At 50.5% G+C, this 27,754-nt stretch overlaps 1 protein-coding gene across 2 annotated transcripts; it reads right to left on the bottom strand.

The window, feature by feature from the left end:
• Nucleotides 1–3,884: 3,884 nt before the first annotated feature.
• Cabp1 (calcium binding protein 1) lies at nucleotides 3,885–26,307 on the bottom strand. 2 transcript variants are annotated; one of them, XM_026403423.2, is made up of 7 exons: nucleotides 18,120–18,296; nucleotides 13,158–13,337; nucleotides 8,967–8,997; nucleotides 8,540–8,683; nucleotides 7,472–7,581; nucleotides 6,897–7,044; nucleotides 3,885–3,965 (listed from the first exon to the last, which is right to left on the bottom strand). In XM_026403423.2, exons 1-7 carry the CDS (start codon nucleotides 18,162–18,164, stop codon nucleotides 3,940–3,942), a joined length of 684 nt encoding a protein of 227 aa, XP_026259208.1. In that variant the 5' UTR covers nucleotides 18,165–18,296; the 3' UTR covers nucleotides 3,885–3,939. The 2 variants fall into 2 exon arrangements, with proteins under 2 accessions (XP_026259208.1, XP_026259207.1); XM_026403422.2 differs by lacking the exons at nucleotides 13,158–13,337; nucleotides 18,120–18,296 and adding an exon at nucleotides 25,660–26,307.
• Between the last annotated feature and the right edge of the window lie 1,447 nt (nucleotides 26,308–27,754).

Here is a 27,754-nt window from a genome sequence, read left to right as displayed (position 1 = left end):
CTATGTCAATAGTGTTTATAGTGTGTTGTTTAGGGAAGAATGACAAGAAAAAGTTTATACATATTTTTTCCCAATTTTTGATCCATGGTTGGATCTGCATGTTCCACATCCACGGAGAGCCAACTGTACTAACTTGTTTCATTTTCAGAATAACTCTGTATTAGCATCCCTATTTTACAAGTGAGGAAACTGAGACCCAAAGGGGCTGATTACTCACCCAGATGACACAGCTCATAGACGGCAGAGCTGTGATCTGAACAGGCAGCTGGCTTCTGAGTCCACTCTTGCTTTTTTTTTTTTTAGTCTTTTTATTGTAAAATAAGACATAGAAAACAATATGAAGGAAGCAGACAACTTAATGAACTTAATGAATTATTAGAAGTTATTACAAGATATACACCCTGTGATCAGCCTACTGGTCAAGAAGTAGAACTTTGCCAGATACCCAAGAAGCCCCTGTCTGTGCCCTTCCTCCTAAAAGCAACTGCTATTCTTTTTTTTTTATTATTTTTTTTAAAATATTTTTATTGGTTGTTCAAAACATTACAAAGCTCTTGACATATCATATCTGCTATTCTTTTTTAAAATATTTTTTTTTAGTTGTGGATAGACACAATACCTTGATTTTTTTATTTTTATGTCATGCTGAGGATCAAACCCAGTGCCTCACACATGCTAGGCAAGTCTCTTTTATTCCACAAATTCCCCCTCCATTCCTTTTTGGTTTTTGTAATTGATCTGTTGAAGAACCAGGGTCAACTGACCTGTGGAGTTTTCTGGATTTTACTGATGGCAACATGTCCCTCTGCCCTAACATTTCCTGAAAATTGCCTGCTGTGTTTCATGGAGTGATCAGACTCCAATGCGATCCTTTTGGCAAGGCCCCAGGTGATGGTGTGTTCTTCCATTGGAGTATCTAATGTCTGCTTTTCTGTTTTATAGTCAGATCCACGCTCTAAAGCATATTGCTATGGATGCTTTCAGGCTATCTGCAGTCACTATGTTTTTTTTTTTTTTTACCCGCTGGACAAATCTGTCCCCAAAGGCAAGCTCTTCACAGGCACCAGGGATTCTACTACTGTGGCCTGCAGAGATAACATGGCAGCTCCTCAGAGGTCCCGCCTGAGCCTCTCCACACTCCAAAGTCTACAGCGGGATTGGGTGCTGCCTTCTTGTTGAAAGTCATCCCTCTCTCCTCCTCCTTCCAGCCACCCAGTACAACTGACAGATGGAATTCCACTTAGTTTTCTGAAGGGACCAGGCTCCCCCTTTCCTCTGGGCCTTGGCGCAGCTGTTCCCACAACCAGAAACACTCTTCCTGACTACCTCTTCTGACTCAGCACTGCTAACCCATCAGGTCCTAGCAAATCTGTCCCTTCAACACCATCCCACGACACACACAGGATTGGAACGGGTGCCTTTTATGTACTCCTGCAGCTCTGAGACTAGCCCAGTTAGTCACTAGATCACACTAGTTTATTTCCCCCACTACAGTTTGACCTTGAGAACAGAGACCCTGGCACAGGGTCTAGCACATGGTAGGAATTCAATAAGTATCAGTAGGGGGTTGGAGATGTAGCTCAGGGATAGAGCCCTTGCCTAGCAGGCACCAGGCCCCTGGGTTCTATGCCCATCGCTGCAAAATGAATAAGTGAATGAATGAATATATAAAGAAATAAGTAAAAAGTATCAGTTGAACACATGCAGGAATGAGTGCATAAGTTAGACTTTACAAATCCCAAGGAGGCAAATCGGGGCTTAGACCTTTCAGCTGTGAGGGCTCTTCTAAGATGATCCACCAAGTATTAAAGCAGTGGTGTGGGGGAAGCAGAAAGAATTCTCATCTAGGAAAAGGCATCTCACTTCTTGAAAAGTCACAGAACGCTTTCTTTAGGCAATCTTACTAGTAACCCTAAAATACAAGGCAGGAGAAAGAGGAGTTCTAGTTTCTGCATCAGGGGCAGAAGCTTAGGCCCTGGGACTTTCTTATGCTAAGCACTAAGGTTCCTCTGAACAGTGGCCCTGATGGCTGACAGAGATGTCTACAGAAGCCATCTTTCTGCACATCTCCCTCCAAGGTCTTTGCCTTTCTGAAACAGTGCAGACCTGGAGCCTGGCAGAGCTAAGCTGGTATGGGACATGCAGGGCAGCAGGCCTGCCTTGCAGGGACTGGAGCCAAGGGCTTAGTCTCAGAATTGGATTATTAGAGTGAATTTGGAGCTCCCGGCTCAGGGACATGGGGATTACCCAGGCCTCTGGCTGGGGTCCACAGTCCTTCCCACATTCCCCGCCAGATCTGAGAACAGGTGTCCTCCCTCTGCTGCAGCACAGCAGACAGGGGATGCTCCATCTCCACCCAGCCAGCTCCAGCCTGCAGCCTGCAGCCTGCCCCACCTGCCTCCCACGTGTCTTCAATGTACAGCAGTTTTTCAGACTGTGATCCATGGACCGGCAGCATCTGCAGCAGCATCTGCAGTCTCTGGGAATTTGTTAGAGATGCACATTCATGGAGCCCATCCCAAACAAAATCAGAACCACTGCAGGGTGGGGTATGGGGAGGGGCATGGGGGCATGGTATAGGCAGATCTATGGCTTAACAAATCTTCCAGGTGATTCTTATGCATATTAAAGTACAAAATCAATGGCTCAGAGTACACCTGCTGCCAGGCTCTATCTCAAGTATGTGCCAAGCCTGCCAAACCCACAAATTTATTCTGATTACTTTAACCTTTCATTTGTAGTAGAAATTCATTACAATGATTATAATGGATCTATTCCCTATCACCACATTGCACTAGTCCACCGCAGTCTGAGAGTGGCAGCTCCCAGAAGTTCACAATGCATGGCCTGGGAAATGCTCATTCGGTACTGACCCCATCCTTTATTATCCCCACATTACATATAAGGAAACTGAGGTCCAAAGAGGAGATGTAAGTGGCTCAAAGTCACATCACAAGTAAACTTGGGACCTAACCACTAGACTTCCTGCTTCCTATCTCAGTGGAGAGGATGGCAGCTGTTTCAACATCTGTCTCCTCACACAGGCTAGGATTTCCTTCAGGGCAAAGCCCTTGTTGTCGCTTCCTCAGGAAAGCCCTCCCTGACCTCCTGAGAGTAGGCCAGGACCCCTGTACACCCTGCTGAAGGGCCTCTGTATGCTTCCTTCCAGCCACATCACCATTTATATCGTGTCTGGGTATGTTTATGTCATATCTACTTCCCTGACCAGCACGAAAGCTCCAGGAAGTCAGGAAATGGTACACCGGGCAGCCGCATACCCAGCCAAATGACCACATTCCTCAGTTTCCCTCTTAGGGAGAGGTATTAGGTTTTAACCTGTGGAATGGGGACAGAAGTCACCAGGTATGTACTAGTTACTCAATAAATGCATGTTGAACGCAGGAAAGTTCAGCCAGTTCCACGCAAGCGGCGCGCAGGAAATTTGTGCATCATCTAAGGAGGACCAAGAACTAAAGACCACCGGGGGCCATCTGTCTCTTGGAAATATTTTTATTGGTTCTGAGATCACAGGGCTAGGCGAGCTGGGACGGGCATAGAGCGAAGGAGGGCGGCGACAGGCTTTGCCCCGGGGCAGACATGCTGTGTGGGGTCTGCTGGCGGGCTCCCTGGCCCACCCAGCCAGCAGCGGCTGGGTACATGGCACTTGGCGCCTGGCGTGACCTCTGCCGGCTTGGCACTGTGGCCTCCTCGTCGTCGGCGGGCGCCCCCTTTTCCAGTTGCAGGAGTTGTGAGTCTTTCACAGTGCGGAGGGGTGGGGGTCCGGGGTGGGCACCTCCCCGGGGTGCAGGCAGGCCCCCTCCGCCAGTACATCCTGGGCTCTCGGCGGCTACGGCGGGGGCGGGGCGAGGTGAGCTCTGGCTCCTCTTCTCCCCTCCCCGCCTGTGGGAGCTTGGCAGTCCTGGAGGGGCCCTGGCGGCCTCAGCGGGACATCATCCGGACAAACTCTGCAAAGGTACAGGGAACAGACAGGGAGACGGGGACAGTCAGGGCGCGGCCCCGGAGGCTGCCTCCACGCCCCTCTTCCCATCACACTGCCCTGACTCTGCCCCCTCCAAACGACGTCCTGCACAGCAACCAGTGTGAGCCTCTAATCTGCACACGTGACCCCTGATTAAACCTCTATGGCTCCACAGAGATGATGTCCAGTGTCCTGCCGCAGCCCCAGGGCCCTCCCTGAGCTGGCCTGGCTGCTGACATCTCCCGTCCCATGCTCCAACCCCACCTGCCCATCAGAACGCAGATGGCTCACGCTTGCTACTGTATGCTCTCTCCCCCTGCCCCTCCCTTTCTCCTGTCCCCCACCTCTCAGTTTCCTACAAGCTGTCCCCAAGCCTTTCTTTTCTTTCCAATACGTAATTTTTCAGAGTAGTTTTAGGTTTATAGCAAAATTGATTGGAAGGTACAGAAATTCCCCTTCTAACCTCTGTTCTACTTATACATAGCTTCCCCTACCGTCAACATGTCCCACAGGAATAGGACATTTCAACAGATCAACCCACTTTGATACCTCCTTATCACCCAACATCCATAGCTGACATCCCCGGTTTGTTCTTGGTGTGGCACATTCTTTGGGTCTGGATACACATACAATGACAAGTATCTACTATTCTGGCATCTGGAGTAGTTTTACTGCCCAACTCCAGGCAACCGGTGATCTTTTTACTGTCTATGGAGACAGTTTGGCCTTTTCCAGTAGATCATATAGCCCGGAATCATACAGTACATATGTAGCCTTTTCAGATTGGCTTCTTTCACATAGTAATATACATTTAAGGTCCATCTATGTCTTTCTGTGGCTTGATAGCTCATTCCTTTTTAGTGATGAAAAAAATATTCCATTTTCTGGATTACCACAGTTTATTTATCCATTCACCTATTGAGGGACACCTTGGTTGCTTCCAAGATTTGGCAATTATGAACAAACCTGCTACAAACACTGGTGTGCAGGTTTCCATGTAGACAGAGTGTCAATGCATTAGGATCAATATCGTTCTTTTTCACCGGGTGGCTCCTACCCATCTTTCAGGTCTCCATTCATTTATAACCTCCTTCCCTCATCCCTCCCCCTGGCTTGGCATAGGGGTCCCCTCTGTGCCTGCTCTGCTTCCTTCAACATAGCATGCACCACCAAACTGCTTTTCTGTTTTCTTGCTTCCAAAGGTAGTGAACAGGTCTCAGTCCACGGCAGGTGAACAACACACCTTGACAGAATGCATGGGCAATGCCAGGCTCTTGAGGATGGGCCGTCATCTGCAGTGGGTGCTATCTAGACACAGGGCAACCTGAGATTTTCAAAGCTGATGTGAGCAAACCTTCAATCCATCTGTGCACACTCTCACCTCCCTTGAAAGCCAACTACTCCCCAGAGAAGACCTCCCAAGACTTTGTGTCCTGGACACATACTCTGACACACGCTTATCCTGTCTTTCTGCTCAGGATGCAAGGTCCTGAGTACAGGGTCATGTTACTTTTCTCTCCCACATGGCTTTGTGCTTGGAAAGGTATCTTGTGTGGGAGTACATAGTAGTTGGGATTCCAGGCCTGGGTCTGTGCCCCAGCTCTGCCTCCTAATAGATAGCCAATTCTTGAGAAAGTTATTTACTTCTCTGAGCCTCAGTTTCCTCGTGTGAGGAAATAATAGTGAGATGTATAGAGTCATTGAAAGAATTAAATGAGATAATATATATAAAGCTACTTAGTATGACTGGCACATGATAAGTGTACAATAAGTGATAACTATTATTACTATTGATTCCTTTAAAAACTGTTCCCTGAACATTAGGTATGTGTCAGGTGCTCAGTTATGTAGGAAATGCAGAGATCAAAAAAACAGGGTTCCTTTTCTCTCAAGTTTCAGAGTCAAGTGGAGTGATGACTATAAGCAGCAGTTGGGGGACAGTGTGAGGAATGGGGGTGAACCTGAAGTGCTATAAAAGCCCAGAAAAGAGAAAGTTCAGTCTGAAGGACCAGGAAAGAAGTACTGGAGGAAGTGGCCTCACTTCTGGGCCTTGAAGGGAGAATAAAATTTAGTCCGAGTGGAGAACAGAAAAAAAGGCATCCTAGCAAAAAGAACAAGAGGGCCTCGAGTTCAAAGCCAGCCTCAGCAACAGCGAGGTGCTAAGCAACTCAGTGAGACCCTGTCTCTAAATAAAATACAAAATAGGGCTGGGGATGGGGCTCAGTGGTTGAGTGCCCCTGAGTTCAATCCCCAGCACCAAAAAGAAAGAAAGAAAGGAACCACCATGGATGGATGCATGAGATGGGCAGATGGATAGAGATGGGTGGAGGCACCTAGACACAGGGACACAGAGATAGGTGGATGGATGAATAGATGGATATAGGTGGGTAAATGACTGAACAGACAGATGGAGAGATCAATGCAATATGAATAGAAGTCCAGGCAGATGCATAGAGATATATGAATGTAGGAGCAGAAGAACAGAAGTGGGAGAAATGAATGAGCATTTAGATACTTAATGAATGTAAGGTGAAGGTGAAGGTATAGAAGAATGAATAGATGCACGAATGGAGAGGCAAATGTGTGGGTAAGTGGCTGTATGGATGATTATTTAGAGGTGACTTATGGATACCTAGGCATCCAGACAGATGAAGAGATGAATGTAGGAAATGATGGAGATAAATATGGAGAGATGAAGAGGTGAAGGGACAGGTAGATGGATGAATGATGGCTAGATGGGTGCGGGTAAGGATGGGAGTGGACTAGAGGGGCAACTGGACAGTGAGATGAGAGAATGGAAGGGCAGGATGATAGAAGGTTGGGCTGGATGGCTGCTTGTATGGTGGATACACAGTTGGAGGACTCTGTGGCCGGCCACGGCTGGCTGGCTTCTCTCCTGTGTTCAAGTGCCACCTACCTTCAAAGTCCACTCGTCCATCCCCATTGAGGTCCACATCTCGGATAATTTCCTCTATGTCTCGGTGCCCCACCTGATGACCCAGGAGCTTCCTCATGGCCTCTCGCAACTCACTGGTGCTTATCTCCCCGTCACCGTTGGTGTCAAACTAGAGAGGACAGAAGGAGGGAGACGGGAGCAGCAGGTCCCAAGGCCATGCTCCTTCTTCGGACCCAGTGTCCCCCCTTCCCTGGAGTCACTCTTCTGTCCAAGTTCCCCACTGGTCTGGAACCCAGGTCCCAGCCTCCTTCTCTCTTTTTTCTTTCTTTTGTTTTGTGTTTTGTTCCGAGGTACTAGGGATTGAGCCCAGGGCACTGTACCTCTGAGCTACACCCCCAGCCCTTTTTATTTTATTTTTTAAAATTTTGAGTCAGGGTCCTGTTTGAGGCTGACCTCAAACTTGTAATCCTCCCGCCTCAGCCTCCTGAGTTGCTAGGATTACAAGCATGTGCCACTGCGCCTGGCTCCCAATCTTCTTTTCAAGCAGCCATCCTGGGATCCCGGCTCTAACGGCCTTGTCATGGCCTGTCACTCACCTCTCGAAAGGCATCTCTCAGTTCCTTTACTCCAATCATGTCGGCCGTCTCTGCCAGGAGTTTAGGCCCCATTAGCTCCACGAAGTCATCAAAATCCACATGGCCACCCACTGGAGCAAGAGGAAAGGGGCCAGGTCACCCTCAAGCCACACATTCCCCATCTCCAACTTGGAAGGAGAGCACTGCCAACCCCTCGTTGGTTCTGCCTGGGTCTGGCTCCAGGTGACAAGCAAAGGCCAAACAAGGACAGAGAGGTGACCACAGACAGGTGGTTTGTCAAGGAATGGCTCGGGGGAGTGGCCAGAGGTTGAACAAGGGAGCCAATCAGGTGGGAGATAGAGGTAGATATGGAAGAGAGAATGAGGTATTGGCTCAGAGTCAGGCAGAGCATTTCAAAAATGGAAAGAGTGGGACACTCATAGAAAGGCAGAAGTTATGTGTGCCCAAGCCTTGCCCTCGTTGTGCCAATGCAGACTCAACTTCCAAGTGGATAGGTAGAAGGACCAGAGGACTGGTACCCACTGCCTGCTAACAACAGCTCTCAAACAGGGACCCACAGGAGTAGGGGATAAATACCCAGCTGGAGAGGTAGGAAGGAATGGTAGGGGGACACTCTTAGGTAGCCATTCTATATCAACCCCAACAGGCTGAGCCCAGCCCCTCCATGGTAGCTGGCATGAGAGTCAGCCCTGGGTGGGTTCCTTCCCTACCCTATCTCACTTCCTCACTGCCTACCAATCCTTTCCTTCACTTACCAAATATACCCTCTTGCACTCAGATCACTATCTCAGAAAAACCCAGACTCAGACAGAGAAAAACAACCATAGCATTCCTCTGATCATTTTTTTGCTGTAAGCCAGGTATTGGACTGTTTTACATATATTCCCTAATTTAATTCTTCAGCTCCACTCCCCTGTTACACTCTTATTTTATAGATGAGGAAACTGAGGCTCAGAGAGGGTAAGCGCTTTGTACCAGGTCACACAGCTGGAAAAAAAATGGATATAGTATTTGAACCCAGGGTTGTCTGATGAGAAGGGGATGGAGGTGCCGTGCGGAGGGACTCACGGTTCATGTTGATCTGCTGGGATAGCTCAATGAGCTCCATCTCAGTGGGCATGTAGCCCATGGTGCGCATACAGTTGCCCAGGTCCCGACAGTTGATGTAGCCGTCCTTGTCCTTGTCAAATTCTCGGAAGGCCTCTCGTAGCTCTGGGGAAAGGTACAAAGGCAGGGGGGTAGGACCCACAGAGCCTTGGGGAACAAAGTCAGCCTCTGGGAACAGGGCCCACCAGAAAGATGGGCCCTGGGGTCCCTCAGAACTCTGGGCTTCTCTCAGGCTCCTTCCTCCAATGGCTGGGTCCCCAGCAGATGCCCTGCTCTGTACCAGGCCCTGTTCCCAGGAGGCCAGGAGGCCCTGACTCTCTTTCCACCATCTCCCTCCCATACCTTCCTGGAGGCTGAGCAGCCCTTTCCCCCGAGGTCCAAGTTTTACCTTCAATCTCCTCTGGTCGCAGTGATCTGTCCTGAAACAAAAGAACAAGTCCTGTTAGCAGCAGCAGGGGACCTGGGAGTTATAAGATGTCCATCCAGTTAGAGGCCCTCCAAGGGGCAGCTGGCTCTGGGTGGAAGGTGATAGGAATGGCGCAGAGGTTTGCCTGGACCACGTCCTTGGAGCCCCCACAATGAGCCACAGGCTCAGAAGCTCCTGGGCCTCTCAGAGAAGCCCGAGGATCCACCGAACCCTGAGCCTGGGCACAGAACCGCTGTGGTCCTTATTCCAGATACAAGAGTAGGTCAGGAACAGAGCTGGCGCCGAGGCAAATACCTGTAAATAAAGCAGGGCCAGGGGAGGTCACCAGAGAGAGGAGAGCAACACCCAGTGACACCAGGGAAGGGGGCAGAAGCCCTCAAGGCAATCAGAAGCAGGGCTGCAAGGCAAGAGAAAGCGGGGACCATACAGGGAGCCCTGGAGGGCGGAGGAGGAGCCAGGGGAAGGGGAGGCAGAATTGGGACTAGGCCCTGCTTCCTGGGCACTGCCCCCATTTGCCCCCATCCTTACACTTGCCCTGTTACAGGACACAGTATAGGACCCTGCCGGCCACCAGTGCCTCTGACGGCTGCCAGGGTCCAAAGCACACATCTCCAGCCTCCAGCAGGGCCCAGGTCTCCTGGGGGAGTCAAGGAAACCCCGGGTCCAGGCGTCACAACAGATGGCAGAGAAGTCTCCAAAGAGCAGGCCCCAGAGGAAGCACGGGGCAGGCTCTGGATGGTGAGCTCTGCCCAGGAGGGAGACAGACTGGCACATAATGGATACGGGGGCCCAGGTGGGCATGGTTAGGAGACTCCCCAAACCCCCCCCCCCAGCATTCTAGCTCTCTGCCTTTGGGCAGGGAGAACATGAGGCAGGCTGAACTGAGGAGGCTCATGGCAGGGTGGGCACCGTGTCACGAACCCAGGCACGCAGGCAGGCCACTGTGAGCAGGGGGCATCTCGGCTGCGCACACAGGCCATCCCAGCCAGCAGAGCCAGGGTGGGTGGAGACTGTGGCTGCCACCCTCTCCATACTGGTTCCAGGGTGAGGGACACGGCAGTAGGAAGCCTGAGGCTCCTGGTGAAGGGGTGCTAGTGATGAGAGTGTGTAGGAGCTGGGAACCGGCAGCCTGGGGGCAGCCAGAGTCTCCAGGCACGAAGAGTTGCCTGAAGGGATGTCGGTCCTGGGTGACGGTCCTGTGGACTCACCTACAAGGCTTGTCAGCGTGCAACGTGCGAGGGTATGTCGATTTTGTCCCCAGACAGACCCACAGATCTTATTGGGTTTACAAATTGTTTTTTTCATTTGTACAAATGAAAGTGAGTACAGACATCCTTTGGTCTCAGTGGGGCATTGATTCCAGGAACCCCCGTAGATACCTTGATCCAAGGATGCTCAAGTCCCTTATAGAAAAAGACATAGCATTGGGGCTGGGGTTGTGGCTCAGCAGTACAGCGCTTGCCTAGCATGCGTTAGGCACTGAGTGCAATCCTCGGCACTACATAAAAAAAAAAATCAAGATATTGGGGCTGGGAATGTGGCTCCGCGGTAGAGCACTCGCCAAGCACATGTGAGGCCCTGGGCTCACTCCTCAGCACCACATAAAAATAAATAAAAAATAAAGGTATTGTGTCCAATTACAACTAAAAAAAATTTAAAATATATAAAAAAGATAATGTGTCCACCTATAACCAAAAAATAAATGTTTTTTTAAAAAGATGTAGTATTTGGGGGCTGGGGTTGTGGCTCAGGGGTACTGTGCTTGACTAGCATGTCCAAGGCCCTGGGTTCGATCCTCAGCACCACATAAAGATAAATGGAGGTATTGTGTCCATCTATAACTAAAAAATAAATATTAAAAAAGATGTAGTATTTGCACATAGCCCATGCACATCTTCCTACATCTTTTTTTTTCTTAATATGTATTATTTAGTTTTAGGTGGGCACAATATCTTTATTTTATTTTTTTTTCCAGTGCCTCACGCATGCTAGGCAAGCGTGCTACCACTTGAGCCACATCCCCAGCCCCCTTCCCACATATTTTAAATCATCTCTAGATGACTTGTAATACCTAATTCAATGTAAGTGCTATGTAAATAGTTACACTGTCCATATTCAGTACAGATGCAACTGGGGGGGAGTACCAGGGATTGAACCCAAGGGCGCTTAACCACTGAGCCACATCCCCAGCCCTATTTTTATATTTTATTTAGAGACAGGGTCTTGCTGAGTTATTTAGGGCCTCACTAAGTTGCTGAGGCTGGCTTTGAACTTGTGATCCTCCTGCCTCAGCCTCCCAAGATGCTGGGATTATAGGTGTGCATCACCACACCCAGACAGATACAATTTTTTAAAAATATGTTTTTAGCTGTAGATGGACATAATACCTTTATTTTATTTTTACGTAGTGCTGAGGATTGAACCCAGTACCTTCCACATGCAAGGCAAGAACTCTACCACTGAGCTACAACCCCAGCCCCATATACAATTTTTGAAAAATATCTTTGATCTACATTTAGCTGAATCAACTCTTCCACTGAGATGGAACCCATAGAAACAGAGGGCCGACTTAAGTGTGCATACACACCTGCAAAAGTGTACTCACTGGGACCAGTTATTGAGCTATAAAAGGAATCCTTCCCACCCATCATGTTTCAAACAACTGGCCACTTCTCTAGGGCCCCACTCTGCAGGACTCGGGGTGGATGGTGGCTGCTGGCCCTCACTGCAGCCCCTTCTATGCCTCTTGTATGCCTAGAACTCAAGGAGCAGCAAACGCAGTACCCCTTCAAAGTGTGCCTGCAGCAGAGCCCTGGTGACTGGTCCAGGGCTCACACACTCTCCCTCATGCCGAGCAGTGAGGGCATGTGTGCTGTGTTCTGGAGTGGAGTTGTGGACGCCCACCCATATCGGGGGGAACTACATGCACCAATGCAGGGGGCCAGGTAGAAGGAAGCACGTGCCTGCTCATTTCTGTCTAGTTTATATAGTTAGGGGAGAAGAGCTTGGGCCCTAAAGTCAGACTGACCTGAGTACAGAGCCCAGATCTGCTACTTCCTAACTGTGGGACCTTGAGCAGGTCACTTCCACTCTCTGAGCCACAGTCTCCCCATCTGTGTTATAGGTTAATACCAGTCCCTACCTCCCAGGGCCTTTATGAACATTGTATGAGACAAGACAAGGACAGTATTCAGCATGTAGTATTCAATAAATGCAACTTACAAGTGCTTGTATCTGAAACATCTTCTTTTCCTTACTCCTGTGACTATTCATAGGATGCTGTCAAGTAGAGTAGCTACTAGTTGCATGCAGCTATTTCAATTTTATTTACAATGAAATAAGATAGATAATTCAGTTCCTTCATTGCACCAGCCACATTTCAAGTGGTCAAGAGCCACATGCTACTAGTGGCTATTATATTGAGCAGCACACATTTTAGACTATTCCCATCACCTTAGAAAATTCTACTGGATGAAGCTGTATATACAGAACTGTTAAAAGCACAGTCTAAAAGGAGGCTCTTAGATCACACTACCTGATTGCCATACTACCACCTATGAGCTGTTACCTTAGCATGTTACCTCTCTGACTCAGCCTTCTCATCTGTGAAATGGGGGTGATAAAAGCACCTACCTCTTGGAGTTGCTGAGGCTTAAAGGAAGGAATCCATCAACACACTTAACACAGGTCCTGGTACATCCGAAGTGCTCCAAAGAACTGTATCTGCTATCATTACTTCTTTATTTTTTTCCATTTTTTTTGGTACCAGGGTTTGAACCCAGAGGCACTTAACTATGAGCCACATCCCTAGCCCCTTTTTGTATTTTATTAGGATCTTGCTGAGTCGCTTAGGGCCTCATTAAGTTGCTGAGGCTGGCTGTGAACTCATGATCTTCCTACCTCAGCCTCCCAAGCCACTGGGATTCCAGGTATGCGCCTCCATGCCCAGCTTACCATTACTTCATGCTGGTAGAAATGGACAAGTCACTTTGTAGCCACAAGTGGGAAACTGGAAGTGAGACTGACAAGCTGGGGGAATATCCACTGGAGGACAGGGGCAGCTAGCTGGGTACAGAATCCCTCTTCCTCCCAGCACCTCCTTATGCCCTGGGAAGCCAAGTTCATCGAGCTCCACTGGGCCAACTTACGTACAGGCTGCCTGTTCTCGGCGAAACCCTTGCGCAGAAAAATACAAGCAGGGCCCAGCAGGTTGTGCATGACGGCGCAGTTTTGGGCCAGCATCAGGAGCGGTCCGGGGAGCTCATCACTGGCTGCCAGCCCCTCCTCGCTTGTCTGCACCACCATGTAGCTGGTCTTCTCCTCCTGGCGCATCTTCAGCCAGCACCAAGTAAATACAAAAGAGAGGCAGGGTATCACTTCCTTGCCCACTTAGCCCCAGCTTGGCTCCTGGTCCTAGAGGGACATCTCCTCCTGAGAAGATCCTCCAGAGTCAAGTGGTAGGGTTCAGAGGGCCTCAGGGGGCAGGTCTCAAATCGGTTCAATAGATGGAGAAGCCAATCCTTGACTGACATAGTTGTCCAGGGACAGCTGGGTGGGATGCTCGCTGTGTGGCCCATGCACACGCACACGTGCACACGCACGCACACACACACACACATACACTGATCTATACACAGAATCACATGCTCATGCTCATATGCACACAGAGCTCAGGCTGAGAAGCAATCAGAGGACGGTTTCTGTCCTAACCAATGGGAAGTGTTCTCTCTGAGTGTAATGGAACAATGTCCTTTCTCCAAATGCTTCCAATGGCCAAGCTCAATACTCAAGCTATGTCATGTCTCACAGCTTACTGATGGGCTCTGATCCTATCCTAGCCGGATCCCCGCTGGAAGGCTGGGGGTGCCATCAGAGTCGGCAACATGGACAACCGTCTCCTTTAGTCTGCTGGACTAGAGGCTGAAAACATAGGGGTCATTGCTGCCATTAATGAAGCAGGCAGGGATCAAGAGGTGGGGATGGGAGGGGTGCAAAATGGATACTACGCGCCCCCTTTAAATGCCTAAACTCCAGCCACTGTCGCCAGATCTCTTGATTTAAAGCACCAGGTGAGCCAAACAACAAACAGATACCTCTGTGCTTGGATTCCACTCGGTTTACAACCTCAAGATTAGACAGACTTCCCCCCACTCTCCTTTCCCTCCCTCCCGCCTTCCCTGGCTTCCTGCTCGGCCCAGCCTGCTGGACCTCTAGAGGCTAAGGCAGGGGCCTTGTCTGCTGACCAAATATAGCTGTGCTCCCAGGCCCTGGCCAAGCCATTCTCCCCCCTGCAGGTTCCCATGCAGCTATAAAAAGCCAGCACTGCCCACAGACCTTCCCTTAGGACAACAGCAGCATCTAGACACAACATTCGGTTCCACCCCGGCCTCCCCAGCCTGCCAGCCCCTCTCCAGAATTCAGGTCACAGCACTCTGCCCTCAGCCTGGTGCTGGGCGGTCTCCTCTCAGTGTGGGGATTTAGAGCAGAAACTTCCCAAGGAGAGGCAGAGTCGCTGAACCCCTGAAGGCTGTCCTTGTGTGAGAAGCCCGGGGCTGTGCCCCTCTCCTCCCATCCCATCGCACTTCTGAGCAGCTGCCTCCATGGCCTAGGAGAAGATCCCAAGACCCAGGGGCAGCCTGTACCACCAGGCTGAGAAGCAGAACCACCCGTCCCTTGTCCTCTCATGCTTCTCCCCAAAGTCCCCCACTGTGGGGCCACTGAGACACCCTTCCAATGTCCTAAGCCAATTCCAGGCTTATAGAGAGAAGGAGCAGTATTCTGGTCCCTTAAAGGGAAAGGAGACACTCAGAATCAAGGTGAAGGAACCCAGTCCAAGGCTCAAGTTCGGTGAGTCCAAGAAGGGTCAGTTTTAGGAAATCTCAGAAATCGGGGAATGTCAGACAGACTAAGGGCCCTATCCTGGCTTGATGCCCCTCAGAGGCAAGAGTCAGAATCTCTGCTGCACGCAGGAGCCAGACTGGAGCTGGCAGAGACCAACACAGACCTTCCCAACCGGGAGTGGGAACCAAAGGAAGCCTGGGAGTGGATAGTGACATCACACCAAGAAACCACCTCACGAGATGTTTGCAGAAAATCAGACTTTTTTTGTTTCTGGCTGAATCTCGTGTACTTGACTCAGAATGAGCACAACTGAGGAAGGAGGAGGCAGCAGGTGGCACAGAACTCTGAGAGGCAGTTTGGTATGCTGGCTTCGGACATGGTCTTGGGGACAAGTTCGGGCTCTGCTGCTTGTTTGCTGTGTGACCTTGGACAGGTCGCTTTCCCTCTCTATACTCCAGTTTCTTTCCCAGGGATAATCATGTCTCCTCACAGGATTCTTGTGAGAAATAATGAGCGATTGCATAGAAAGTGCTTTGCATAGTGCCTAGAACATGGTAAGACCAAATAAATGGAGTTGCCATAGTAATGACAATCAGGATGATGGTGGTGGTGGTGATATAACTTAAGAGATTCTGTGTGCCAGAAGGCATTTACTTCTGGCTCCAGAGGAAGTGGGGGAACATCTGCCAATCAGGAAAGAAATGAGAAGGATGGAGAGGAATTCGCTCCCACAAAGAATGAAGCAGTGGTGTCTGGGGAATTTCCACTGCATCTCTTAATGCTAACACTGCCTGGCACCAAGTTGCCCTGGAGGCTGCAGCCCTTCTCCAGCCAGTGATGGCACCTGACAGCCTGGTCCTGCCCAGCTCAGAGCTCTAGGCGTGCTGCCTCTCCTCTTTACCAGCTCTCCAGCTACCGCTCAAGCCAAGCCACAAGCTGACAAGGTCTCCTTGGCACTAAATGGACATGTCCTGGGAGTGGCCTGGCAGCAGGAGGGGCCACCGTGCCTCATAACCTTTACAGCTTTCTAACAACACAAGAGTGCAGGTCAGAATTCCCTCTTCCTGCAGGAGTTCCAGAATTTAAACAATGCATGTTTGGTGAGAAGGCAAGGCTACACTGAGTGGGAATTTGGACTGGATGACTTCTAAAGTCAGATCCAGGAATCTAGGTAGAACATTTCTGACAGCAGGAGAAATAAAAAGGCAGCCTCTCCCAGAGGGAAAAAAAATAAATAAAACCCAACCTTGACTTCACACATCCAGGGTCTAAATCCCAGCCCTGATCGAGACCTTTGAGACCTTAAGAAAGCTCTTATCTCTCTGTCCAGCAGCTTTCTCTGCAAACTAGCCAAGAAAACTACTTTGTGGAAAAGAGCAAGCGAGATAGCAGATGTTAGATATGTTGTAAATAAGAAAAAGCAATCATTACTACTTTCTGAGGAACATGACATTGAATGAAGCCCATTTTAATGATCTTTTGGCTTATTCCATTGGCTCAGAACCTCCTGGCCTGGAGGTGTGACTCAAGAGCAGAGCATGAGCTTAGCATGCAGAGGCCCAGGGTTCTGTCCCAGCACCAATAATAACATCAAACTCTTCATTTTTCCTTTTTCTCCTCCATCCCTCTTCTCTAAAATACAGAGTGGGAAAAATATGATTACAATGACAATAATACTAATATTGATTACTATATGCCTAACACTATTTAGTTTTCACAATTGCCTTAAGAGAGAGACATTAGAGCTGAGGTTATAGCTCAGTGGTCACTTGCTTAGCATGCATAAGGTCCTGGGGTTTGATCCCCAGCACTGCCAGAGAGAGAGGGACCCCAAGAGAGGCATAAATTGATGGACACGGGAACTGAGGTACAGAGAGGTTAATTTGCTAAGGTCACAAGATGTGGGAGAACTGTGTGACTCTTAAACACTCTACTGTGTAAGGGCAGATGGGCGAGGGGGACAGAAAGACAATTCTTGTTCCTAACTTCACCCCCTCAAACTCTGGACAGAACCCATTGCGAGGATGTTCGCCTATGGTCCTCTAGACGAATTCAGATCAGTTTCTGCTTCTCTGATTCTGCACCGAGGCCACCTCTGGTGTGGCAGATTCCTCTAAGAAGATGACAGATTATAGGGGGCGGTCAGAAACACGCAGACGCAACCATCCATCCTCAGAAGGATCCAAGGAACGGCAAAGATTAAATGGAATTTGATGTGAGCAGCTTAGCTGAATGAAGAAGTTGACAGGCAGAAAAGCCCAAAATGTCCTAAATGGAGAAGCCATCACAGGGACGGAGGATGAAGGAGGAGGCTGGTATAAAGGTGCTATCAGCTGACCTGAGACCCTAGGTGTGTCTCTAAACCCCTCTGAGTGGCCATCGAGTTCCTTTGGAAAATGGAAGAATTGGAGGAAGATATCCCTATGTCTCCTTTTTTCCTTTAAATAATGTCTGAGTCTGGCCTGACTATGGAGGGCTAGAAATACAGAGAGAGCCCTCCTGAAGCAAAATCCGGTAGATACAAGCCCAGATCTGCATGAAAGATGCCTTAAGAATGATTATTTCCTTCCCCAACGGAATTCTTGCAAAAGAATATTATCCTAGTGTATAAGCATTAGATCCAATCCAGAAAGTGATTGATGGACACACCTGCTCAACATATCTCTTGGGCATCCTGTTTCTTAAGGGAACCAGTCCTGGGCCAGAAGCTAGTCTGGTCATTCTTGAGATTCCATGATGGGACTTGGGAATTATTGAAGGTAGAAGGAGATGATAGTCTGCTTGGTGCTTTTCAGCAGCAATGGGCTCTACTTCAAAACTCACAATTCTGAAGACTTAGAGACCACCAGAGAGGCGCACAGACCCCGGAAGGTTATGAATGAGCCCCCGAGCATGCTGCTGCGAAGGATCTTCTGATCCTGCCTGATTCAAAGGTGTCTGTGCACTGTTATCCTAAGAATCCACACTTTTCATTTTACAGTCCTAAAGCCCCTAAAGCTACATGATTTAAAGCTAACTCCTGTGCAAATTCCCAAACACAGACTCCCCCCGACTCTCCACCAACCCCCCCAGCATGCAGCTCTAGGACCCAACTTCAGCTTGGGGTCTGAGACATAAGCATCTGTGATAGGAGGGTATCTGGAGCTAAGAACAGGGAAGCAACCCTAGACAGAAACCCCTGGGAAAAAACAGCAAGTTCAGATGCCCACCTCTGGGGCAGGTGGCAAGACACCCCATCCCCAACCCCAGGGCTTGGGAGCTCCGGAAACATACCTTCCTGGAGAGATGTCTCAGTGGCGACTTGACACAGTTGCCCATCCTAAGCTGAGGCAGCCCCTCTTGGGATCCTCGGGTCCATGAAGGAAGCTCCTTGGGGGCTAGGAGACCTCGGTCTGGGTCACTGCCAACCCCAGCCTCCCTCTGCCTGTGCCGCTCTTCCTCCAAGACCAAGCTGAGCCCTCTTTCTGGTGCGCGTGCTCTCTTACCCGTCTGCCTGCTCCTGCTCTCTTGATTTTTTTTTTTTTGGTGGATTGTGTGTGTGTGTGTTTGTGTGTGTGTGTTTAACTTTCTGGCCACTTTCTTAAGGAGATGAAGGCAGAAGGGGAGAGTGCAGGGCACAGAGAAAATCACCCGGAGAGATGATGGCAGAGGGCAGCCGAGCTGGGCAGCCTGCCGGATCATCTACATCAGATTAGAGCTGAGTCCTCTTCTCTCTGCTTCTCTCCCCTTCCCTCACCCCCCCCCCTCCTTTTCTCTGCTGCAGGGAGATTGCTTCAGGGAGGGGACCCAGGGTGGCAGCTGCAGCTGGGAATTAGGCCAGCAGATCCAGAAGGAGAAGCTGGCTAGTTTGGACCCTCAATGCCAGGGTGCCTCAGAGCTCACAGCCCTGCACGCACAGACACTCACCACACACACGCCACACATATGCACACATACACAAGTCCCCAGGGAGATGTATGCCTTTTCCGAAGAGCAGTGAGCTGGACAAGCACGCATCCTCATCGCCCCTGGCAGTTCCAGATGGATGAAGAGCAGGCAGCTCCAGTCGGGGGGCCCTGGGAGATCTTGTGACGTCTCCATTACGCTCCATTTTTCACACTTGCCTCATCAGTGAAATGGGATGAGGCTCCAGGGCTGGCAGCACAGCTGAGCCGACAGCTGAGATCAGCTCCTCCTGCCCCCATGCTGTGTGCAAGCTCTCCAATCCAAGGGAAGCCAAGAGGTGGCCCCCAGCGGGGAGCACGGTGGAGGCAGCACTGGCACAGAGGGCACTGGCAAGGTCCCCAGACCTTCTCCTCATCCTCTGCCTAATCCTGAGTGAAGATCTTTCACGGTTTTCCTTGGGGAGCAGAGCACAGACGCCGCCCTTTACAAATGGTCTCCAAGGTCCCGCAGCTGGAACTTTATAGGTTCTTCTTCGCTCCTACAGGTTCTGGCTTTGATGTGAATTCATTTCAAGTCTCAGATGTCCCATTTGAGACCTTCAGCCTGAGCCAGAAGGAAGAGAGGAAGCATCCCTGCTTCCCCGCATCTGACTTTCTCCAGCAGGGGGCACCAGAGATAGATCGGGAGGCAGGACTCCTCCCAGGTCCCCGGGGGATGCAAGCGGGTCTCTCACACAGAGCTCAAAAGAGTTTCAGGTCCAGCTGGGGTGACCAGTCGGAAATCCTGTTAGGGAAGATGGCTGGGGCCACCGCCCAGAGGGTGACACTGACTCACTCCTAGAGGCCTGGGAAGGAGGCCCGTTGCTGGCCTCTGATGGTCACGGTGCTGTGCTGGTCAGGGAATGGTTTAATCAGGGCGGATATTCAGCAGACTTGTTTAGGCCAAACCTCTGGAGGAGACGATGGAGGAGGAGGGACCGCCCCATAAGGTCTAAGGGAGGAGGCTGAGGTGGGGTCGAGTGTGGATGCCTAAAGGTCAGGAAAGAGGGTGAAGATGCCAGGCAGCAGAGGCAGGAAGAGTGAGCAGCCAACATAAATGCCATCTTCAAAGCTGCTTCCTGTGGAAACAGCATGAAGGAAGCACTCCGTGGGCCTGGTCAGACGGGTCAGGCTCAATAGACTCCAATGAAGGGGCAGGATGGGGCAGATGGGGTTGAGTCCTGACATTCCCAGAGTCCTTCCATTCCTGAGCTCCAGTTTCCTCCACTTGAAAATGGGGCTTCCCCTGCCTTGCCGATAAAGCACACACATTAACAAGTGCGGCACATAATAGGGGCTCAATAAGTAATTATTCAAACAGAAGGAAGAAGTATCACGTGCTTGGTGTTTATGTGGCAGGCACTGGGCTTGGCTCTGAGAATGTTGTGAGGACCTCTGGGAGCTTATATTCTATTCTAGCTGGTGGGCAAGAGGTAGTAAGGAGCTCTGAGCAGTCATTTACTTACATTTCAGATAAATGCTCTGAAGGGAGAAAGACAAGAACTCTGTGAACTGGGTCCAATGGCGCATGCCTATAATCCCAGTAGCTCAGGAGACTGAAGCAGGAGGATCACAGGTTCGAAGCCGTCCTCAGCAACTTAGGGAGACCCTAAGCAACTTAGCAAGACCCAGTCTCAAAATTAAAAAAATGAAAAGGGCTGGGGATGGGACTCAGTGGTTAAGCACCTCTGGGTTCAGTCCCTGGTACCAAAAAAACAAAAAACAAAAAAAAAACAAAAAACAAACCCAAAACTCTGTGAATGTAAAACAGACAGGGAATCCAACTTCGTCTGGGGGAATCAGGAAAAACTTATAGACAAAATTATAAAAAAAAAAGGACCATCTGCAAACTTGGAGACAAGGCTCACCAGTGAGCTTGGATTAGGCTCCAGGTACAATCCCAATTCATACCAACTAAACCAGAGAAAGCATATAAAGGCCGCACAGGACAAGGCAGGATTCTCAGTCCTGGCTCCAGGCTAGAATTGCCAGGGAGCTTCCCCAGAAATTCTGGTTTACGTAGGTTTAGGTGGGCTCGGGTCATTGGAGTTGTTTTAGTCTGTTCTTCAGGGAATTCAAACCTGTAGCCTTTGTTGAGAACCACTGGGGTAAAGCTTCAGAGCTTGGAATGCAGAATGATACTGACATGGGTTCAAATCTTGTCCTGCTACTTAGTAACCATGTGACCTTGAGGAAATGTTGGTCTCTCTGAACTTCCATTTATTTTATTTTTAAAATGAGGATTCTAATAACACCTCCCTTAAGGCTCTTATAAGGAGTTAATGAGGTAATATGTGCAAAAGGCTTGGCACAGTGCCAGGCACCTAGAAAGTGCCTCCTTCCCCTTCCTGCGTGGCCTTGGTTTTAAAGGGCCATTCATCCAACATCCACTGGTGACTCCTGCCCCCTGCAGGCCAGCTCAGGGCACAGCACCCACTTGTCGACCTTGGGACAGGCCCCCGTCCTTGGAAACAGTAGATAGAAGAGAGCAAAACCAGGCCCTTATGGAAAAGTCAGGCTCTTGAAGGAAGCTTACCCTGCTGTGTGGGTCGGGGCGAGAGTGACACTAGTTTGAGGTTTGGGGGCAGCAAGGGATACAGGGGTTCAGATCTGAAGCTTCGGAGCTTCCTTAAACCTGAGCTGAGCAGTGGGCAGACAGATGGTTTGATCTTCTAAAGGAAATCAAAAAGGGCTGAGGGGTGAGGGCTTCCTCTGGGGAGTGAAGCACATTGTGTGCCCCCCACTATCCTCATTCACAGAGCTGCAGTCCCTGTCCACGCTTTGAGTTCTGGAATGGAATAATAGGATCAGAGGGATGAGAAGGATAAACCCGTTGCTGATTATTCCTGATTAGGGGGGAGGCTGGCCTCCCGTCCTGATCAGTTCTATCACTAGCATTTGAACTTGGACGCCAGCCCAGTGGTAAAATGCCTGGGGAAAGCTGGGTCGTAACCTGAGAGGTGCTCTGTGGATTCTTCCAACAACCAGGGAACACGGATAAGTGACTTTCCACCCTGCCAGCATGGTACAGCACAGGCAGGTGTGTTTGGAGACAGGCAGTCCTGCCATTTATTGACTGTGTCACTTTGGACAAGTCACTCCCCTCTCTTGAGCCCTTTCCTCGTCTTTAAAGAGGGGGATGACAATACCAACCTTCTCAGGTTGCTGTGAAGATAATGCCAACACACTTTGACAATGGTTTGGTGGGATCTAGACTGAGGCCTCAAGTACTCTTGTTTCTCGCAGCAACATCCGGAAGCAAATGCAGATACCGTGGAGGACTCTCACCCAACTGATGGAGGGGGTTGGGTGTGGATGGATGCTAGCATCAGTGATGGATGCTAAACACAAACTGACCTTCTTCTTTCCCCCTCCTCAGGCCCCAGAGGAAAGGCAACAGAGGACACTCAATCTGGGCAGCAATGAGGAACACTCACAGCCCTCATTCTACGACTATAGGCCTGTTGTGGTTGAATCCATTAGAACACAAATCACCATGACCTCTCTCCCCATCTAGACCAGAGGAACCTTTAAGAAACCTCTGAAGTCCAGAGGCTTATACACCATTCATTCATTCATTGATTCACTAACAAAATACTGTGATCCAGTTAATGTGTAAGGCAGTATGGAAACTCAGCCTTGCCAAATCAGCTCTGGGCTTGATTCACATCTGCTTCCTCTACAAGGGTTTTTCTTCTCAGGCTTAAGAGTAAGAACAGAAGGTCTGTACATGAAATAATCTTCCAAGACCCAAAGCCCTAGGTCATGCTTATTCTGAGCTAATTTCTGACACCACATCTTCTCTTTAGGCAGCTAGGTGGCACGTCCTTAGCAGGCAACAGAGAGGAAATCTGGGAAGGACACTCTGCTCCTCTCTTAATAGGCTTTCCTCACCCAGCTCAGAGGCAGCTTTCAAAACACCTTACACAGACCCTTATTCAATTAGACTATTAAAAAGAGCAATAACAGGGCTGGGATTGTGGCTCAGCGGTAGAGTGCTTGCCTAGTGCGTATGAGGACCTGGGTTCGATCCTCAGCACAATAAACATATTGTGTCTAACTACAACTAAAAAAATAAATATTAAAAAAAGAAAAGAAAAAAGAGCAATAACATTAATAGAGGCTGCCCTTGATCCAGCCCCTGCTAGGAGCCAGGCATTTGCTGCCCTTAATCCTGTGTAAGCTTCACAATAACTCACAAGGGAGTTTTTGTCAATCTCATTTCTGGATGAAGAAACCTTGGAGAGATAAAATGACATGCTGAGGTCACAGAGCTGGGACTGGAGCCTTCAGCTCTACTGTCTTCCAAACCACACTTTGACACCTTAGCCCCAAATCTACACTGTCTCCCTGCAGACAGTAAGAATGCTCCATGAGGTCTTTGGAAGAATCTTAATTCCTATTTCCCCAAATGTAGGAGTCTACCTCCATTGTCACGTTAAACCTGGCTCTCCGAAAGAAAATGCCCTTGGTAGTTAATAACAATAATAATAATAACTAACACAGAGAGTTTATGCACTGGACCACACTCCATACAAAGCTCATATCTCATTTAACCTCCCAAATGTCTCCTTGAGGCACTATGAGTATTCTCTATTTTTCAGGCAAGCAAAGAGCCTTAGTAAGATTACAAGTTACAGAATGAAAGAACAAACCAACAACAACAAAAAAAAAATTAGAACTTGAGAGACATGAAAAATAAACTTCTCCAAATATATTTTGCCCTAAGGAGATCCTATCTGAAAGCTTATATTCAGAACCTTCCCCCCATTTACCTTCTCTGGGCCCCCACCCTGTCTTAAAGGACAGAAATCTCAATACAGCCAGAGATGGGAAAGAAAGACTAATTCCTCTCTGTCACAGGAGGCTGCAGGCTCTGACACCAAAGTCCCAGCCTGGGTGTGCTGTGCTGTTACTGTTGTTATTCAAACAGATGCCTTTGAGGTGCCAGCAGGAAGCCCAAACTGAATGTGCTGGGCTTTAAAAGAAAAAGCCCACAGCTCTAAGAGGCCAGAGCTTCCAAAGGAAGGTAGTAAATATTTGATGGGACCTTCCTGCTCCTCCTGACTCGGATGACCCTGGTGACATTTCAGAACATGGGGCTGGAGAATGTTCTTCATTTAATGACTGGGGAATTAGAAGGAGGAACTAAAGCATGTAGCTGCAGTGCTCTGAGCTCAGAATGGGCTCATGCCGGCAAAATTCTGCAAAGCTGGGAAGCAAGGATTCTTTTTCCAGGAGCTGAGTCAGATCACCAGCAAACTGAATAACCAGGAAGTGTATGATTCCAGGCCTTCCAAACTGCTAGATCATAAGCCCCCAAATAGCCAGAATCCTGGCTCTCTCGTTCACTGTTGTCTCCCTAATGAGCCGAGCCGTAAACACCTGGGTAAAGTAGGTGCTCAAAAGATATTTGATAAATGAATGAATTTTTATTGAACAACACACAGCTTTTGTGTTTCAAGCCGGTCCCAATCCACAGACCACTCCTGACTTAACATCCCACACCTCCTAAAACAAAAGCCACTGCAGTGAACTTCTCCTTCAGTCTGTCACTGCTCTAACTCTTCATGGCTCTGCATCCAGATCTGTACTCCAGAGAACTGTTCCCAGCTCACTTGACTAATGAGGGCTCCCTGCAGGAACAAAGCCACACGCTGCTGCCCCATCACACCACCAGAGCAGGCCCGCGCAACCTGAATCCATGTGCAGCTGCCTTCATGTCAGACCTCAGACCGGCATCAGCCACTGCGGAGTAGTATTTTGAAAAGAAATGTGCACATCTGAAGCAAAACACACACGGCCTCCTTAGAATGTTGATCCAGCATGACAAGCCAGGAGCTTGAGGCGGCTTCTTTGCTCTAGATCCTAGCACACACCCCAGCGTCCCCAACAAACTAAGCAAATGCTTTGATCAGACCTCTGCATTACACCTCTTGGCTGCCGCAGAACTGTCTCAATGCCCGGCCAGTGAGTTCGACTTGATTACAGACTCAGAACTAGAGGAAATTCTGGCTTTGTTCAGGAGTTCAGAGGTTCCTGTCTCCCCAGCCACACAATCACAAACTGTAGGCCTGAACTGTGACCACAAAGCTTTTTAAAGGGCAGATGTCTAGCTCCCTAGGGCCCTTGAGGAAACCAAAGAGCCACTGGTGACCTCTTAGTGGCTTTTCTGACCTTAAGATGCACCCCAACTCATGCTAGAGTTCTATGAGTGTTATTCCACATCCTACAAATCCACAACTGCCCAACTGTCGTCCTAGTGGCATCCTGGAGTGACAACCTCCTTAAAACACCTCAAAGTTCCAGTTTGAGCCATAGCTCTAGACCCCCGCCCCCATGTCTACCCAGACACCTCTTCTCTTTCCTCATATTTTTGATTTTCCTAACTTTTCCCAGGCCTTTGAAGTTGCCATAGGCAATGGCTAGAGTTCCTCATCTCCAAACAAGTCTGTGTGACCCAAGCCTCCCTCCCCCCTTACTCCAAATCCCTTGCTCTCTTGGGTTGCTCCCTGGCGATACTGGCCAGAGGCCGGAGCAGTGGGTTTGGCGCCACCTGCTCGGAGCGCTCCTCTGTGACCCCACAGATCTCCAGGAGGGTTGTGGAGGTCTCTCCCTTCCAGGACTAGCGGTTCGGGCAGGTGTGAGGAAGGCTAAGTGGCGGTGCCTCGCCCACAAGAGGCCCGGAGCGTGGACAGCGCACACGGTGCTGAATCAGGCACTGGGGTGGAACAGTGCCGGCCCGCAAGGGCGCCGGGCCGCGGAATGACAGCGGGAGCCGAGGCGTGACCTGGGGACCACGAGCAGCGGGAGTAGGGTCGTGGACGCGCCGCAGCAGCAGGGTCCCGAGCGCCTTTCCCCGGAGTGCGAGCGGGAGGCGCGGCCCTTACCTGGCCGAAGGCGGAGCTGAGCATGGGGTGCAGCCGGTGGAGGAACGGGTCCGCCTCAGTCGCTGCGGCTGGAGCGGAGTCCCCGCGACCCGGGGCTCGCAGTGAGCCCCGGAGGCCGAGCGCCGGGGACAGTCCCCGTTCCTCCCCATCCCGCCCGCGGGCTGGCGGCAGCGGCGACGGCGGCGAAGGTCGGGACGCCGCAGCCGGCAGCGCCTCCCGGGGCCTGCAGTGCGCCTGGGGGAGCCCGCGCCGGCTCCCCCGCGCGCCCTCCTCTCGCGGCACCGGCCGGCACAGGGGCCTCCGCGAACTGGGGTCCCCAGACGGCGGCGGCGTGCTCGGACAGGCTCCGGGCAGCCGGCGGCCAGGCAGCCCCGGCTCCCGGGCAGGGCCGTGGCGGGGAGCCCGGCTGCCCCCGCTCGCTGCCGCCGCCTTCAGCAGCGACGTCTTGGACTCGCTTTTGGCGATGTGCGAGCTCATCGCGGCGGGGCCCGCGCTCGCATGGCCCGGCGGGGGCGGCGCGGTGCGGCGCTGCGCGGGGCCCCCGGCGGGCAGAGAGCGGGGCGCCCGGCGGGAGCCAAGCCCGAGGACGCGCTGGAGGCGGGCGCCGTCCCCCGGCCGCTTAAATGCGGCCCCGTCGCCACCGCCCATGTGACAGCGCAGCCTCTACGCCCGGAGCCCCGAGCTCCCGGCGGCTGGCAGTACAGATCTGGGGGGGCTGCCTGCTGTCCCCCGAGAACCCACCCCCAGCTCTCGGGCGGCCCAGGTACCGCCGCGCCCCGCCCCTTTCCCCGCCCAACGCTCGGGGAGTCCCGCTTCCGGGCGGCCCCTGGTGGCGAAGGGGGCGCTGCGGCGCGCAGCGGCGCGCAGCGAAGAGCACAAGGAAAGGGGCTTGGCGAACCGGCCGAGACCCTAGTCGCGTCCGCAGCTCTCCTTATCACGCCCGGAAGCTTCCACAGTACCCCGGAACCACCCGAACCCCCAAAGTGTAGGCAGGATACACTCTTCAGGGGGTACAACTTTGGCAAGAGGATGAAAGAGGCGCAGGGAACCAAAGAGCCAAGGAGGATGAAGGCACCCTGTGACACCACTGCGTATAAACGCAGGAGCCAGAATGGCATGGAAGGACATGCTGTAAGGAAAGGCTTCACTCCGTGGGGCGCAATACCATTCGGTGGGACTTCCATGGCCTTGGTAAGTCAGCCATAGAAATGTCAATTCTAAGAACAGAACACAAGTCAGGTGGCACCTGCTGTAGTACCTGTCTAGGGGGTGCATGATGATGATCAAGTCTCAGGTGGGACCCATTTGCTGCCTCTCTTGCCCACCCTTCTTTCCACCCTTGTATCTGCTAGGGAGATTCTTGCTCTTCATAGACAACCAGAAGTCAAGCAGGGCTGGTTTGAATCTCAAGTCCCAGCTGAGGCTTACCATCTGAGTATGTTGGGCAAGTGTCATCAACTCCTCTAAGCCTTGTTTTCCTCTTCTATAAAGTGCAGATGATAATCATAACTAACTTCCTTGTGACATCAGATGACATCTTGAACTAGTCCAGTGCTTGGACAAAGCACACATTCAGTTAGCCTGTTCTCTTTTCTCTGCACTTCCTCAGGCCCCATCTACAACTCTTGTTTAGTAATGAGATGCTTGAGATTCAGGAATTGGGAAACCTCCCCAGCTCTCCCTGTTCTGGTTTCTGGCCCCAACGCTATCCACAGTCTGATCACTGCTTAGCCTCTTAGAAGGATACATAGGCTGGCAGAATAATTTCAGCTACTCAGGAGGCTGAGGCAGGAGGATCACAAGTTGAAGACCAGCCTGGGCAACTTAGTGAGTCTCAAATTTTAAAAAAGGTCAGGGATGTAGCCCAGTGGTAGAATGCCCTTACTAGTTCCATCCCCAGTACCCCACCCCAAAAAGCCAAAGGATAGATATGTAGGCTGCCCATATTACATATGCTTCATTTGTGCCACGGGGTCCCTAGTCTCTGCACTGTCTGCTTCCTTCACTCATGCATATGCCAGAAATTAAGAAAAATGGAATGGGCAGGGTAAATAACTACCCAGAGGCCAAAATGAAAAAGGAAAGTATGGCAAAT

Source organism: Urocitellus parryii, chromosome 3 (genome assembly GCF_045843805.1).
Source record: "Urocitellus parryii isolate mUroPar1 chromosome 3, mUroPar1.hap1, whole genome shotgun sequence".
Classification (NCBI taxonomy): Eukaryota; Metazoa; Chordata; class Mammalia; order Rodentia; family Sciuridae; genus Urocitellus; species Urocitellus parryii.
The sequence above is the reverse complement of the archived record's forward strand: the minus strand, read 5'-3'. Positions and strand labels throughout refer to the sequence as shown.